This window comes from Typopeltis vanoorti, chromosome 4, assembly GCF_054136105.1.
Source record: "Typopeltis vanoorti isolate ZY-2024b chromosome 4, IOZ_Tvanoo_1.0, whole genome shotgun sequence".
In the NCBI taxonomy this organism is placed as follows: Eukaryota; Metazoa; Arthropoda; class Arachnida; order Uropygi; family Thelyphonidae; genus Typopeltis; species Typopeltis vanoorti.
Window position 1 is genome coordinate 45,085,511 of NC_143552.1, and position 17,582 is coordinate 45,103,092.

Consider the following 17,582-nt stretch of genomic DNA (forward strand, 5'->3'; position numbering starts at 1 on the left):
GACTTGGATTCACCATTACACACCAGAATCCAAACAGCAGAAGTGGACAGAAGCCAGTTGTTCAGTGCCAAAGAAGACAAAGTCGGTTCCATCAGCAGGAAAGGTCATAGCATCGGTGTTTTGGAATGATGAAGTCATTTTGATTATTAATTATCTTGAAAAGGGTAAAACAATAACCAGGGAATATTATTCTGATCTTTTAACCAGACTAGATGTAAAATTTTGTGAGAAAAGACATGGTTTGCAGAAGAAAAAAAAATCATCTTTCATCAGGACAATGCACCTGCCCACAAAGGTGTTTTGGCAATGGGAAAATTATGGGATCTGCACTATGAATTGTTGGAATATCCACCCTATTTCCCAGATTTGGCTCCCTCTGACGTCTATCTCTTCCCAAAACTAAAACTCTTCCTCACTGGTCAACATTTTTCTTCAAATCAAGAAGTGATTGCAGCTGTAGAGGGGTATTTTGCATATCTTACTGAGAACCACTACAGGGACGGGATAATGGTGCTGGAGCATCACTGGAATAAATGTATTAGTCTTAAGGGAGATTATTGAAAAATAAAAATAATTTTAAATTATAAATTCGTTTTTTCATTGTTAGCTGAGAACTTTTCAGCCCACCCTCATATATATTAAACCTACTTGAAAAAAACAAAAATCTACAAACCCTGCAATCACCTCAATGGAGAAGGTAAACAGTCAATTTCTCCACTACTACCTAGTGACTCGATAGTTAATCAACAACCACAAATATGGATCATGTCGATCAAGATACACAGCTGACATCTGACAGCTTACATCACCCACCACTGGACACGTACTATGGATAGGTTCAGAAAAAAATACACTGTCACTCGACATTTACAGAACTTTGATCGTTTGGCATTGAGACCTGCCAATGAAATTACCTAAATTTAGCAGCCATTCTCTGTAATTGTACAGCCAGCTTTCTCTCTGGTCGTTCACTGCATGTCATGATGGATGGCACCCTAATCCTTTATGGCACAACTAATCCTATCCATAGCAGAGCTGTGGATAGAATTAGTTGTGATAATAGTATAATCCATTCATCTTACTCTTTTGACAAACCATGCTTCAAGATCATCTACAGCCAATACCTTAAACACAGTTCTCCATACCATCCTTCAATGAGATGAGAGTAACCTAGCAATCTTCAGTGTCACAAAAATGCAGGCATGTCTTTTCTCTCACAAGTAAGACCTTAGCTAACACTCCTTTACCCACAATAATACACAAATCACTGGACAGGATGAGATTGATCTAGCTGGACTGATATTTACATATTTACCTCCAGCCTCTCCTGGCATGAACACATCACATCACTGGCTTCCTCCATATCTAAAAAAAACTAGGCATTCTCATCTACTCAAGATGCTGTTTTTCATCTGCCTAGCTACCAACACTATATAAATCCCAAATTTATCCATCTTTAGAATGCTGTTCACATGTTTGTGGCTGGTGCACTTAAAACCTCTCTAAAAATTCCTGCTGTTGTCCAGAGAGCAAGTCAGCTCATAGATGATCCCTCTCTCACAGACTCACATCAACCTCTATCTCACAGATGCACCCTTTCAGCTACGTATCTCTTCTACAGATACATAGAAGATAATACTTCTGGTAGAGGAATCATAGTCTGGCAACTATCATCCCTACTCTACCTTCTGTTGGGCCTGTTAAAATAAGACCAGCAGCTTCCCAACATCTCTTTTCAGTACAACTGCAAAAACACATCATGCCTGTATCTCCTCTTCCTCCTTTATTCCATCTACCTCTGTCCTTTTTTGGAACAGCCTTCCTAATGAGGTGTTTCCTAACAGCTACAACCTCCAACTCTTCAAGAAAAATGTTAGCAGATTTCTTCTTTCTTAATCCTCACATGCACCCCAAACATGGCAGTGACATGCTCAAGGTTTATCTACCTCTCATATATGGGATAATGATTTAAAAAAATATATGATTAATATTCAATAATACAAAATTATTTTCATGTAGTACTGTCATATCCTGTACACCCCTTGAGGGTACATGGCAGGAATTTGATGATGATGATGATGATGATAATACAAAATTAAAATACAAAACTGCAATGCAATCACAGCTTCAATTATATTCATGTAGAACAAAGGTTGGCCAGCCTGGCTGGCTGAGTGGTTAGCGTATCCGCTCTCCAGCCAAAAGGCTGCGGGTTCGAATCCCGCCGTGGGCATGGATGTTTGTGATTGTCTGTGGAAATACTGGTGGTGGTCAGCAGTATATGGCATTGGTGTAGTTGCGGTCAGTTGGTGAATGGTGGAGACAGAGTTGTAGAGCAGGTGCCCTCCCTCGATGAGTCTTTGGTCTCCCTGGAGGTGTCAAATAATAATAAACTACCAAGGTGACCTACATAATTTTGAAGATTTTCTTTTTTGCATGTTTTGCAAAAATGCATTAAGTATGCACATACTGAATTTGTTCAGTATGCATATATGCTATTCCTAAGCTTAGCAGGATATATTTTACTGAAATTTAGGCTAAGGAGCACTTTAAAAAATTTGGAACATTTAAAAAAATTGAATTTTTTAATTCAATTAATTATATTTGAACAATTATTATTACTTTGTAAAATTTCAAATTTTACAAAGTAATAATCCCACTCTGGCTGCATTAAATTTAATGAAATTTGGTATTTAATATTTACAACCAATTCATGTATTCTCTTAATTTTGATTTCATTTTCATTTAATTTTCATTAAATGAAAATTTTATGAAAAGGAGTGAAAATACAACCAGTTCATGTATTCTCTTAATTTTGATTTCATTTTCATTTAATTTTCATTTGCCTTTGAGATAAGCTACTTGTATATGGAGGAAGATGACTTCACATTAAATTGCAGTAATATCCTGCTTCCGTATGCATATTGTACGCATTATGACCTTTACCAAGGACTAATCGGTGGGAGTTAGGTCCAGTTATAGTGAAAGCTGAATCAACATTGAAGATCATATTTCCATATAAATGCAGGAAATTTGTGTCTCATCATATTATTAAAATACTCTGGATAATGCAATTGTAGAAAATTTTTTTGTTTGGTTACTAAGAATTTCTTTTTAAGCATAATTTGCTTTATAACTAAAAACATTTTTCTACAAATATTACACACATGCGTGGGATATATGCAAAAATGGCTCTAAGTTTATCTGTTATAACAATAATGAATGATCGTCATTATTATAAGGCTATTATGAAATGTACCTTTACATGACTATCTCAAATAATTTCCTTATTTCTTTTAAATGCAGTTGACTAGGGTTCGAATTGTGCGAGTCCACTTATACGTAGATTTTCTTCAATAAATATAATGGAAAATTTTTTTGGAGATTTGAGAGACTTTTAAAAAATTCAGACAAATCACACAGCTTAGAAATATTGAAAAAATTAAGAAATAATTAGGTATGTCATGAATGCAAAAAACATATGTAGATAGATAGTCTATTTTATCATTTACTACCATAGCATATACACAATTCTATTATAAAAAGTTAAAATTTATCAAAACTTACATACACAAACACTTATGGCACCATTCGCAGTCAAGAGAAATGTAAACAAACGTAAAGGTGCAGTATTAAATTATGATTGCATAAAATTAACTGTTATTAATTAAATTTACTTGATTAATTAACATAAAATAAAAATATTATAATGATTCATTCATTAGTGTATAGGCTAGGCTACCATAAAGCAATCATATTGCTGCTTCTTCATTATCAATGCATGAATCGTTATACCTGTAAATAAATATGAATTTCTTTTCCATATTATCTTTTCATTTTCAATGTCTAGTGTTAATAATACATATAACATGTACAGTGTTTTGTATCATATAAGAATATATTGATGTAGGTACTGATAGATGATTTATCTTTTATACAGATGACAAACTTATGGTCTTGATTAATGCAGTACAGTACTAAATGTATTTTCTCTTCCTTATGATTTTCTTAATAACATTTGCTTTTCTCTAGCTTACTTTATTGTAAGAATACAGCATATAATAGCATATAATATACAAAATATGTTAATCGACTGTTTATGTTATCAGTAAGGCTTCTGGTCAACAAGAGGCTATTCGTCATTAAGTTTTTGGGGAGTCAAAAGTTATATTTTCGACTGCACAAAGGGGGTCGGCACCCCCTAACCCATTGCATTGTTCAAGGGTCAACTGTATAACACAATTATCTGTTTGCACTGGGAAATCAATTTACTAGCAAGTAAAAACTGTAGGTATGATTAAATGACCGTATGTTTAGATGATACTGTTCCCAGTGTCAGATAACATGCTAATGTTGGATTTGAATGAAAAGATTTCCTTAAAGAAATAATTTATTCAGGATTCAACAAGTTTTAGCTAAACAACGATGAAAATGCTTGTGCATAGGTAAAGATACAAATTGTTTAATGAATCATATGCTAGTACCATTTTATGTAATATTACTTAAAGGTAAACGATGTCAACTTTTTGTAAGAATTTATAATGGAAGAAGTGTTCTTTATAAGATATATGTTAAGGCATGTAACAGAATTTCAAAGTCCACTAATGAAAACCTCGGGTGAATTGCGTAGCCTACGGCAAATTGTCTACATGTGGGGCAGCACGCGCTTGGTGTTTTCCAGGAAGACACGAATCGAAAAAACAACACGTGCGCAAAAAGAGGGTGCCAGGCAGAAAGGTATGGAAGTGAAGAGGGTGCCAAAGGTAGTGGATAAAAAAGGGGGTTTGTCCCCCTTTCAGGGGTCTTTTGTCTGTTTTGCTTTGGATTTTCTTGTGAAGTCAGGGCGAGTTCGAGTTCGGGATCTTGTCAATAGTGTGTAGTTATTCACGGCCATCATTTTGAGATGTCGTACGGAAGGAATCGACGAGGAATAATCGGCAGCATTCCGAGCAAGCGTGAAGGAACTGACTGCTATATACGTCCATGGATTGATCAGAGCCATGCTGTTTCTAGTCCACGATGGGAAGGAAAGGCAGAACAATGAAGTCCAAGCCCAGCCTGTGAGGCAATCATCTAGAAGAAGACCGGACATTCTGTGGGACAAAGTATGGATAAGATGACAGAATGAATATACTTCCAGAAATATGGTAATGTTAAAACCTTTTGTAATTCTTTGTTAAGAAAGAGAGAAATATTGTAATATAGAAGAAAAGAGATGTTATGTTTCAGAACTCTATACTTGTAGGAAAAGGACTATAGCGAATATTGGATAACAGTGTTTTAAGTCTTAGGAATATTTCTGAAGTAATTAATTGAATGAATTATAGTTTGAATTGTTGTGAGTAATGATCTATAAAGTTACCAAAGTGACTGAATTAATTTGAGAGAATGTACAGACTAGTAAGGATATTTGGAGGATGCTAACAAATTCTGTGCTATGGAATTAACCTATGCTTAAATTGGTGTATAAAATACAGTTGCTATGTTTAACCTTTTTACTTAGGATACCTATATTCCAATTGAGTTATTCTTGTAAATGTGAAACCTTAGGAATTTAATAAATGTATCTTGAATATCTTAATCTGGTTTGTGCCTTGAATTGAATCCAATGCACAGCTTGCTAATATCTGAATCTGAGCGGGATAGAATTATTTGACAGAGACCACGACTGCAAACTGAAGTAAATTAAGTGACATAGATAAACTGAGATAAGAAGGAATTAGCAAACTGATTAGCTTAGTATATTTTCTGAAGGTTACTCCTTGGTTAAGAGGAATTTCTAACCTAGGGATCTGGCTAGTGTAGCTTGATCAAAAATAAATATTGCCAGAACCTGATTTAGGAGGTGACTTGAGACTGTTATTACTGAGGATAGGACTCCTTTCAGAGGTCTACCTTTTGTTAATTATTTAATATACTTAATCATGCTAAGAATTGGCCAATTGTCTGGATAGTTTTTACAGTAAATGTGAGAGTGCAGTGTCATGTTAGTTTCATGAGTATAGACCATAGAAGTACATAGTTAAAGTGATAATTTAAGACTAATAAAATAGGAAGAAGAACACAATAAAAATATAAAAGTAAGGAAATGTCACGACATAACACTAACCCATTTGAAGAGCTACAGTAATTTTAATGTTAGATAACTGACATATTACTGTATATATATTGTGTTCAATTCTTTTTTTTAATAATATATAATGTTTGACAACTTTGATAAAATACCTTTGAGAATTTGAACTGATATTTTCAGAGCTTTACTTTCCACAATGGCTACTCCTTCTTTTCCTTGATTGTCATGTTATATTCAGGCAATGACAATCAAGGAAAAGAAGGAGCAGCCATAGTATTCAACACAAAATACGAGACTATTCTTCTTGAATGGCAGGCAGTTTAAAGTAGAGTGATGTGGGAAAATATGAGAATGGGGAACTGGACAATGAGACTTATTTGTACCTATGGTCCCACAGAAGGTTCTACTAAGGTAGAAGTGGAGGAATTTTTTGAGGCTTTAGAGAAAGCAACTGACACAATGAAAAAAGAAAAGTTGGTCCTTGTTGGGATCTAAATAGCAGAGTAGAAAATGATTGTCAGACATACAAAAATATATTGGGAAAATTTGGAGAAAAGAGCAAAGGTAATAATAATGGCAAATACCTGTTGGATTTCTGCTCAGGACATGGACTGGTTATTACAAACACCATGTTCCAACATAAAAATGTAGACAAATTCACATGGAGAGAAGAATCAAGGAATAAGAAAAGTCTCACTGATTATGTATTGTTGATAGTGATGTTTTCTCCCTGGTACAGGACACCAGAGTGTAAAGAGGATTTGAAATTAGAAGTGATCACTATTTAGTCTTGAGCAGGATAAAATTGAATTTCATATCAAAAAGAAGAATGTGTAAGAAAGTTTTAAAGTGAATAAAAGATGAGCAGCTGTCAGATGTGAGCTATAGACTGATATACACAAACATTATTCAAGAAAAAATGAAAGTGTTTGAGAACAGGAACAAAACCTTGGAGGTTCAGTGGCAAATCCTGAAGAAAACATTGATTGATTCAGCCAGAGAGGCATGTGGTGAGGTAGTCTGCAAGGATAGAAAAATCAGAACTCCATGGTTGACAAAGGAAGTTAAAGAGGCAGTGAAGGAAAAGAAGAAAGCATATCAAAAGTTCCTGGCAAATAAGTCAGCTTTTGCTCTTAGAGAATACAGAGACAAATGTAAGAAAGCGAAGCACTGTGTAAAACTAGCTAAACAAAAGTCATGGAAGTACTTTGGCAAGAACATAGAAAATAAATATCAAGAAGGTGGTAAGATATTCTGGAAGTTGTTGAAGAAGCTTAGAAATGGAGGTAAGAGTGCTGTAAAAAGAGTTAGAGATGATAAAGGTGACATGAAAACGGGAGAAAAAGATATCCTTGAAGTATGGAGTAATTACTTCGAAAAATTGCTAAATGAAACAAGCAGTGATAGCACAGTGGTAAAAAACACTCAACAGTCATACAGTCAGGAATACATATCCATACTTGAAGTAGAAAAAGCCATCAAATGCTTGAAATGGGGAAAGGCAGAGGAGTAGATGATATTTGACCAGAAATGCTGAAGTATGGTGGTATAAAAGTCTTACAGTGGCTGCACTGCATAGTTCAGAAAGCCTGGACTGAGGGATGAATTCCTGATGATTGAAGTAGAGCTCTCATAGTACCCATATATAAAAATGGAAATAAAACTGAATGTGAGAATAACAGAGGTATTTCCTTACTGAGTGTTCCTGGCAAGATCTATGCAAGTATGCTTGAGAAACGGTTGAGAAGAATCGTGGAAGAAAAGCTTGGTGAATAACAAGCTGGATTCAGGCCAAATAGAGGCTGTCAGGATCAGATCTTCACTTTACTACAAATAGTTGAGAAAGCATGGGCTTCCTCAACTATTTCATATGCCATACGCCTTTTCGATCTGGAAAAGGCATATGACAAGGTGCCAAGAGAAGCTATTCAATATGCTACAGTTATATGGTGTCCCAGTTATATCCCTTCTGTTATTCATTATCTATATGGATCACATTATGAAGGAAAGTGGCATTAAACATGATATCAGAATTGGAGATGTTAATGTCAGCTCTTTGCTTTATGCGGACGATGTTATACTTCTAAATAAATCCGCTACAAGTTTGCAAGATTCACTGACTAAATTGAATAACTGTTGTAATAGATATGGTATGAAGGTCAGCAATAAAAAGACAAAGACACTGAAAATAGGCAGCATCATTGAAAATGTCAACTGCGTTGTGAACGGAGAACCTGTGGAACAAGTAAAACATTTCAGCTACTTAGGCATGATTTTCAGTGAAGATGGTAAATTAAATATGGAAATAGACAACAGAATCAATAAAGCTGGTATGGTAGGAAGTCAATTGAATAAATTCATATGGAATAAGAGAGAAATTAGTCGGAACACTAAATTAGTTGTATACAAGACAGTGTTCAAACCAGTTTTAACTTATGGATCTGAGAGCTGGATCAGAAGTAAAACACTTGACCAAAGATTAGAGACCGCAGGTATGAGAGTCCTGAGAAAGATTAGAACAGATGGCATCAATGGCAATATCATATTAAAAACGAGGATACTGGGAAAGAACTTGACATTGTCAGCATCCAGGAATGCATTAGCAGAGCTAATCTCAGGTGGTATGTTACTTAAACAGAATGGGAGAGAGGAAAGATTAGCAAAACAAGTGTTCTCTGCCAGGTTGGCAGGAAAAGGATCCAGAGGAAGACCAAGATATAGGTGGATTGATATGGTAAAAAGTGCCTTAGAAGATAGAAATATAAGATCTGATAATGTTGGAGACTTGACAAGTAACAGACTGATTTGGAGGAAAATTGTAGATAGGAAGTTAGTAATGATGTAAATTTTTCATGTAGTACTATCATATCCTGTACATCCCTTGAGGGTACATGTCAGGAATTTGATGATGATGATACTTTCCACAAATAACAAACATTATCACCATCACATTCCTGATATATATCATTAAGAGTGTGGTATATTATACTAACAGGAAAACATGATAAGAATACATTACTAACTTCTAATTGACAGTTTTCTTCTAGATTAGTCTGGATACACTAATCACACGTCTTCCAGATGATTCCTTATCATTCTCGGTTTATAGAAAACTCACACGCACATACAGAGAGATATTTACACAAACAATCACACCATCATCCATCTGAACAGTATGGTATCCTAAAAGCACTAACCCACAGAGCTAGAGCAATTTGTTCCAATGACATTGCTCTCGTTGCTGAACTCACTCACTTACGTCACACCTTGGCTAATGGCTATAATCCCCATAAGATAGACAAAATACTAAATGCTCCTCAGAAATCACCCCACCACTGTCTACTACAGAAGACTACAACAAAACTGTCACCATCCCATACATTAAAGGCACATCTGAAAAAATATCTAGAGTACTTAATAAACATCAACTATGCACCATATTTAAACTGTATGTAAAAATGGCGACTTTCATCTGTCTACTAAAAATACATCCGGCACTGTTGCTATGGCAAGTCAGGTCTAGCATACCACGTTTTAGATAGCCCTGCACACAGGATTAATTGGAAAAAAAAAAAATGCTGTACAGAAGCTTTTATAAGTCAGAGAAATTGTTCTTAGAATCAACAGATGTCTTGAAACATACTCCAAACATCAACAAGTATGGCTGTATAAATTTGCCAAAGATTTGGGAGAGAGTTATCTTAAGACCTATCTAATACCTGCTTTCTCTGTTCCCCTCCCCCCCCCCAACACAGATAGCATCTAATTAGGACTTTAGTCTTTGTGTCATACGTCACAACTGTTCAAACATAACTTAAAAAGAATTGTCGTTGTCTAGCATACTGTGACAAACTGTTTTTGTGCTCTGAAGATGCTCGATAAAATATCAGCAATAAGGTAATGAATAATTATTTTCTTATCAGTCTGTGTTCTCATCTATACCATTAAAATTAATCAACAAGTAATGATGTAAGTTTTTCACATAGTAATATCATAATATCATGCACATCCCTTAAGGGTATGTCCAGAATTTGATGATGATGATAAAGATTTTAGAAAGACTTTTAAAAAGTGATAACATGACAGGAAAGAAAGTGATTACAGTCATCATCATGTTACTTTTATACAGCACCCAAACAGGTGTATGTGTGTGTGACTACAAGTTTATAAGTTTATTATTTTATATATATAAATACCTCAAACATATAAATAAGGTGCAGTTTGAATTTTATATCACTCCTTAAATTTAGTATATAAAATTGTTCATGCTACAAATATGCTTACCGACTTGTGATGGCTGAGTCTCACTTAACAATTTTCGGCCTCCTAAATATAATTCAACATCATTATGTACAGATTGCTCAACTTCAGCATACAATCCAAAGGGAATAGCAATAAGACACGTGAAAATAATAAAGAACACTGATAGCATTTTAAAAAGTGATAGCATGACAGGAAAGAAAGTGATTACAGTCATCATCGTGTTACTTTTATACAGCACCCAAACAGGTGTACGTGTGTGTGACTACAAGTTTATAAGTTTATTATTTTATATATATAAATACCTCAAACATATAAATAAGGTGCAGTTTGAATTTTATATCACTCCTTAAATTTAGTATATAAAATTGTTCATGCTACAAATATGCTTACCGACTTGTGATGGCTGAGTCTCACTTAACAATTTTCGGCCTCCTAAATATAATTCAACATCATTATGTACAGATTGCTCAACTTCAGCATACAATCCAAAGGGAATAGCAATAAGACACGTGAAAATAATAAAGAACACTGATAGCATTTTAAAAAGTGATAGCATGACAGGAAAGAAAGTGATTACAGTCATCATCGTGTTACTTTTATACAGCACCCAAACAGGTGTACGTGTGTGTGACTACAAGTTTATAAGTTTATTCTTTTATATATATAAATACCTCAAACATATAAATAAGGTGCAGTTTGAATTTTATATCACTCCTTAAATTTAGTATATAAAATTGTTCATGCTACAAATATGCTTACCGACTTGTGATGGCTGAGTCTCACTTAACAATTTTCGGCCTCCTAAATATAATTCAACATCATTATGTACAGATTGCTCAACTTCAGCATACAATCCAAAGGGAATAGCAATAAGACACGTGAAAATAATAAAGAACACTGATAGCATTTTAAAAAGTGATAGCATGACAGGAAAGAAAGTGATTACAGTCATCATCGTGTTACTTTTATACAGCACCCAAACAGGTGTACGTGTGTGTGACTACAAGTTTATAAGTTTATTCTTTTATATATATAAATACCTCAAACATATAAATAAGGTGCAGTTTGAATTTTATATCACTCCTTAAATTTAGTATATAAAATTGTTCATGCTACAAATATGCTTACCGACTTGTGATGGCTGAGTCTCACTTAACAATTTTCGGCCTCCTAAATATAATTCAACATCATTATGTACAGATTGCTCAACTTCAGCATACAATCCAAAGGGAATAGCAATAAGACACGTGAAAATAATAAAGAACACTGATAGCATTTTAAAAAGTGATAGCATGACAGGAAAGAAAGTGATTACAGTCATCATCGTGTTACTTTTATACAGCACCCAAACAGGTGTACGTGTGTGTGACTACAAGTTTATAAGTTTATTCTTTTATATATATAAATACCTCAAACATATAAATAAGGTGCAGTTTGAATTTTATATCACTCCTTAAATTTAGTATATAAAATTGTTCATGCTACAAATATGCTTACCGACTTGTGATGGCTGAGTCTCACTTAACAATTTTCGGCCTCCTAAATATAATTCAACATCATTATGTACAGATTGCTCAACTTCAGCATACAATCCAAAGGGAATAGCAATGAGACATGTGAAAATAATAAAGAACACTGAAAGACAAATGTAGCAACATACTGTAGTTGCAAGAACTTCTTTCCTGAGTCTGGTCATGTTTTTCCTATTAAAATAACAAACAAAGTAAGTAGTAGAGAGGACAAAATTCAATATAACTTATGATAATTGTTCGTAAAAAGAATATCCATCAAATTTCATATACAATACATAAAAGTGAATTATATTTTCTTCAATTATAATATAGATGTTAATGACTGGATAATAATGTTGTTAATGAATGAGGAAAAAATTAACTGAACACTATTAGGAATATGAAAATGAAATGCAGAAATTCAGAATTTTGTGAATTTTTAACTCTTGAATTTTCATATTTCGTATTTTTTTTTTTTAATTTAAAGCAAAATTGCAGCATTCCTGGGGTAGAAAATTATCACTCTGTCAATAAAAAATTACTTAGAATCTTAACAGTGATAAAGAATTTGATCATTATCACTGTTGAGAAATAAACTACTGTGTAAAGATTTCAAAATGGTACAAAATTAATTATGAACAATTTTTTTAAATTATTCATGATTTTTTTTAACCTTTTGAAATGTAATTGCATAACATCAGTTCAAATATGAACAAAAATAAAATCCACAAATTACCTTTGCAGGTTGCTTAAGGGTTAAAGCCAGATAACTGGGAGGCCTTCATATCATCTTTAAGAAATAAAGAGAACCACCAAGTGGAACTTCTGATCTAATGTCCAATCATCACATTTTTGTGGTGCACCCACAAGGTGTTGATTGGATACTGAACGAACAAGGATGATCAGATAGTTTGGGACTTAGCTGACCAAATTGTACTTTCTATTGGCTTAAAACCAGAAATAAAGATGATTGTACAACATGATAAGATTTCATACGAGCAAGGGTTGCCCAGTTAAACAAGGTCCCTGCTGTTTTCATCAAGAAACAAAGGCAAACAGCAAAAAAAAAGTCAATTACTGGAACTAAATCCAACTCAACATCTATAAGAAGAAAAACAAACCCAACAGCAACAACATGAGAATTGAAGATAAAAACCATTAACATAAGGACTATTAATGGAAAGGAAATAGAACTTGCAGAAGAACTGAAAAAGTACTACATGATTATAATTGGAGTTACTATACTGGAGTCAAATAAGACAAAAACATGTGAAATCCTATTAAATAATAAGTAGAGAGTGTCATATTGAGTGCAATAACAATCAAGGAAAGAAACAAGCAGTAATAGCGTTAAACACCAAACATGAAAATAAAGTTCTTGATTGGAACGCAATTTCAACTAGAGTTATGTGAGTGAACTTCAAAATGGAGAAATGGACAATGAAACTTATGTGTCTATGGTCCCACAGAAGGTTCATCTAAAAAACAAGTGGAGGAATTTTTTGAGTCATTAGAGTAGGCAGCAGACAAAGTAGTCCTTGTTGAAGATCTAAATAGCAGAAGTTGTCTGCAAGGATAGAAAAATGAGAACGTCGTGATGGACACAAGAAGCAATCCTGGAAAAGAAGAAAGCATACTGAAAGTTCCTAGCAAATAATTCAGCAGATGTCCTATAAGAATACACAGAAAAAACGTAAGAGAGTTGTGCAAAAAGGAGCTAAACAAAAATCATAAGAAGACTTGTAAGAATATAGAAGATAGCATATCCATTCTCCAGCCAAAAGGCTGTGGGTTCATATTCCACCGTGGACATGAATGTTTGTGATTGTCTGTGGAAATATGAGTAGTGGTCAGTGGTAGATGACGTTGGTTTGGATGCAGTCAGTTGGTGATTGAATGGTGAAGACAGAGTTGTAGAGAAGGTGCCTCCCTTGAAGAATACCTGGACTCCATGGAGGTGTCAAGTAATAACAATAATAATAATAAATATCAGGAAGATATCCAAGTGTTCTGAAGGCTAATGAAAAAGCTTAAAAATGGAGGAAAGAGTAATGTAAAAGGAATCAAAGATGATAGTGATATCAAAACTGGAGATAAGGATATGCTAGATGTCTGGAGTAGTTACTTTGAAATATTCTATTAAATGAAACAAGCAGTGGCAGAAGAACAGTAGAAAATATTCAAAGAGGAATGTAAACAGGAATGCATACACTTGAGGTAGAAAAAGTTATCAAAAGTTTGAAATGTGGAAAGGCTGCTATAGTAAATGATATGCAACCAGAAATGCTCAAATATGGAGATGTAAAAGTTCTGCAATGACATGACTATGCTGCATAATTCAGAGGGGTAGTCAGAAGATCGAATTCCAGGCGATTGGAGTAGTGCTCCCACAGTGCCCATCTGTAATAAAGGAGAATAAAACTGAATGTGAGAAATATAGAGGAATTTCAAGTCTTCCAGGCAAGAATTATGGAAGCATACTTGAGAAGAGGTTGAGAATAATTCTGAAAGAAAAACACTTGGAGAACAAGAAGCTGGGCTAAGGCCAAATAGAAGATGTCAAGGTCAGATTTTCTCTTTACAATATATAGTTAAGGAATCTTGAGAATATAATAAGGATCTGTACTTAATACACAAATAGTGAATATTAAAGATCAAACATTATTTCAAAGCCAAATGCATGCAGAAACTATGAAAGTTTCATAATTTTGACCAGAGAGTCCTTTCCTTTAGTGTTACATGGTGATCAGCATTCATTTTACACAAGTTATGGCCTCTACAACCATGTTATGAATAACTATTTTAATTTCCTAACATTTCGACAGTCGTATTAAGGTCATCATCTGGAATATACACATATATATACATAGAGACAAGCTAAATTACATTTCACACAGTATGCTGAAGAGACAATGATTTGATCAACAGTTATTCTACTGGCCTGACCTCTAGTGAAAATAAAATTACAATAAATAAATGAAATTAACTACATCAAAGCTATATTCTATTTAAGACAACATCAGAGAAACATTCTTTCATATAGATGGTTTTATTACAGTAAAAATGATGCCTTCATTTAACATGACAATTGTTATATTAGATTTAAGATCCTGGATTACCAATGGTCCTATTTATAATTAACTCTTAGGGAGAAAGGTTAAGTGGGTAGAATATGTGCCTTCCATATTCTTGGGATTTTTAGACCATCATTATTGTTAAGATTAGAGTGATTGATAAGAATCTCACAGGCCTCCTTAAATTTACGTTCATATCATGTTTTGGTGTGATGTAAACAACAGGTGCTTTTTCAGTCAATTCTATGTAAAGTGTTCAGGGCATGATCAGAAAGAAGACTAGCTTGACCATAGTTATTATATTTAATGTGTCATTTATGTTCCTTTTTTCTGATAAGAATTGTGTTGTCTTGTTTCCCCTATATAAGGCAAATTACAGGTGCAATTGAACACAGTATACTCCAGGGTGGACCAGTGGAGGGAGTGGATCCTTGGATGAGTTGAGTAAGTTCTTTAATTTTGCAGGAGGTTTAAAGGTGGCTTTAAGGTTGCATTTTTTTCTAATACAGGTATCCCTTGATTAACACGATTAATTAATCCCTCGATGTTACCGCGTATATCAAAATCGCGTTAATCAAATATAATAATCAATGGTAAAAATTACAATTCATCCACGATCCATTATTATTATTATTACGGACAACTCCAAGGAGTCGATAGACTTATCGAGGGAGGCCCTAACTCAAGAACAACTATTCGACATTCACACAGTATCTATCATACCTCGCCTTGAACTCATTCACAGGCATGGTACCAACAACAGACTCTGGCAGCTTATTCCACTCATTTACCACTCTCCAAGTAAAAAACCTAGCTCTAACACCTTTGCTAACCACACTCTTGTCCAGCTTCCATGTATGGCCCCTAGTCCTCCCACCACCACCAGTCCTATTCTCAAAACTATCTTCTGAATTAATCTTATAGCTCTTCAGTAATTTGAATGTCTCAATCATATCACCCACTTTTCTGCCTACCAACCAATTTCTGCAACCCACAAATCTTCAACCTGTTCTCATAAGGTTCATTCCATAGACCTGCTATCATCTTGGTCACTCATCTCTGGATCCTCTCCACCTCCTCCCCACCAAGAAGAAACCCTGGCGCCCAAGTTTGGGCACAGCAGTCTAGGTGGGGTCTTATCAAAGCTCGATACAGAGAAACAATATCCTGTTTGTCTCTGCTCGTCAAAGTATTTTTCAGCAACCAAGTGATTTGATGAGCTGATTTAGCCACTTTTGCAATGTGCCCCCTAAACTTCAACTCCCTATCCACCAACACTCCCAAATCTCAGGCCTCGTCAATTTCCTGGAGTACGGTTCCACCAATGTGATATACTGCTGCTAATCTTTTCACCCCAAAATGCATAACCTTACACTTTGCCACATTAAACTGACATCCATTCTCCTTAGCCCAGTCCTCCAAACTATCTAAATCATCCTGCAAAATTTTGACATAATGTGCACTCACTATTGCTCTACCCAAATTTGCATCATCAGCAAACAAATGAACTGTTCCTCTCAGATCCTTTCCTATATCGTTAATGAACAAATTGAACAGTAGTAGTCCAAGAACAGACCCTGCAGCACACCACTAGTCACAGGCCATCTTTTGGACTCTACTCCTGAATAAACCACTCTCTGATATCTCTCCATCAACCACCCTCCTATCCATCTCCATATGCTGCAGTTTACTGATTAGAATTCCATGTGGTATCCTGTCAAAGGCCTTAGCAAGGTCCAGTAGAATAACTGTAAACCCATTACCCTTATCCAGTTCAGCCATCACTGTGTTATAAAACGTGAGCAAGTTACTGAGGCATGATCTACCCTTCACAAAACCATGCTGTCCCCCACACAGTATCCCATTTTCATCTATCCAATCCTGTATTGTTCTCTTGACTATTTTCTCCTAGACCTTGACAACGATTTCTGATATGCTGATTGGTCAGTAATTTACAACAGCAGTCTTGGAACCTCTTTTATGCAGTGGAACTATTTTCCCCTCTTTCCACCCCCTTGGGACTAACCCAGATGCGAGACTCAAATTAAACAAAATGGTCACACTGACAATTCTTTAGCAGCTTCACGTAAGACCCGAGCTGGTATACCATCCAATCCCACAGATGTATTGACATTGAGGTTTTGTAATAGACTATTCACCTCCACTTCATTCACCATAATTCCCGCATAAGCTATTGGTTCATTCATTCCTGCAATGTCACCACCTGGATGATATACTCTTGCAAAATGCTCACTAATTCCACTATATTGACTGATTGGGTTACCTCCCTACCATCCGCATTCTTTAAAATCATTTTAGGTTTTAGGTTTTCTAAGCTGTCTTGCCATATAATGAAGATATCGTTAACATATCTCCACCATACAGATGGTCTAGGGGAGATTGTGGAGACCTTTTGCGGAGACCTTTTCATGGAAAAACTTGAAAAATAAATTCTCTCCGCAATCTCCCCAGACCATCTGTATGGTGGAGATATGTTAACGATATCTTCATTATATGGCAAGACAGCTTAGAAAACCTAAAATTGTTTGTGGATAAATCAACTCAATACATAAAATTCACTCTGGAAGTGGAAAACAACAACCAACTGCATTTTTAACATCTTGATAAAAAAACAATCAAATAGTGTCAAATTATCTATTT

The 17,582-nt window shown here is 34.8% G+C and overlaps 1 protein-coding gene across 1 annotated transcript in view; it reads right to left on the minus strand.

Moving 5' to 3' along the window:
* LOC150107271 (putative sodium/potassium/calcium exchanger CG1090) overlaps positions 1 to 10,505 on the minus strand; it is a 197,313-nt gene extending 186,808 nt beyond the window's left edge. The window contains exon 1 of the mRNA XM_090391766.1: positions 10,358 to 10,505. Within this exon, the coding sequence (XP_090247892.1) occupies positions 10,358 to 10,505 (148 nt within the window). The remainder of the gene's footprint in view (positions 1 to 10,357) is intronic.
* Between the last annotated feature and the right edge of the window lie 7,077 nt (positions 10,506 to 17,582).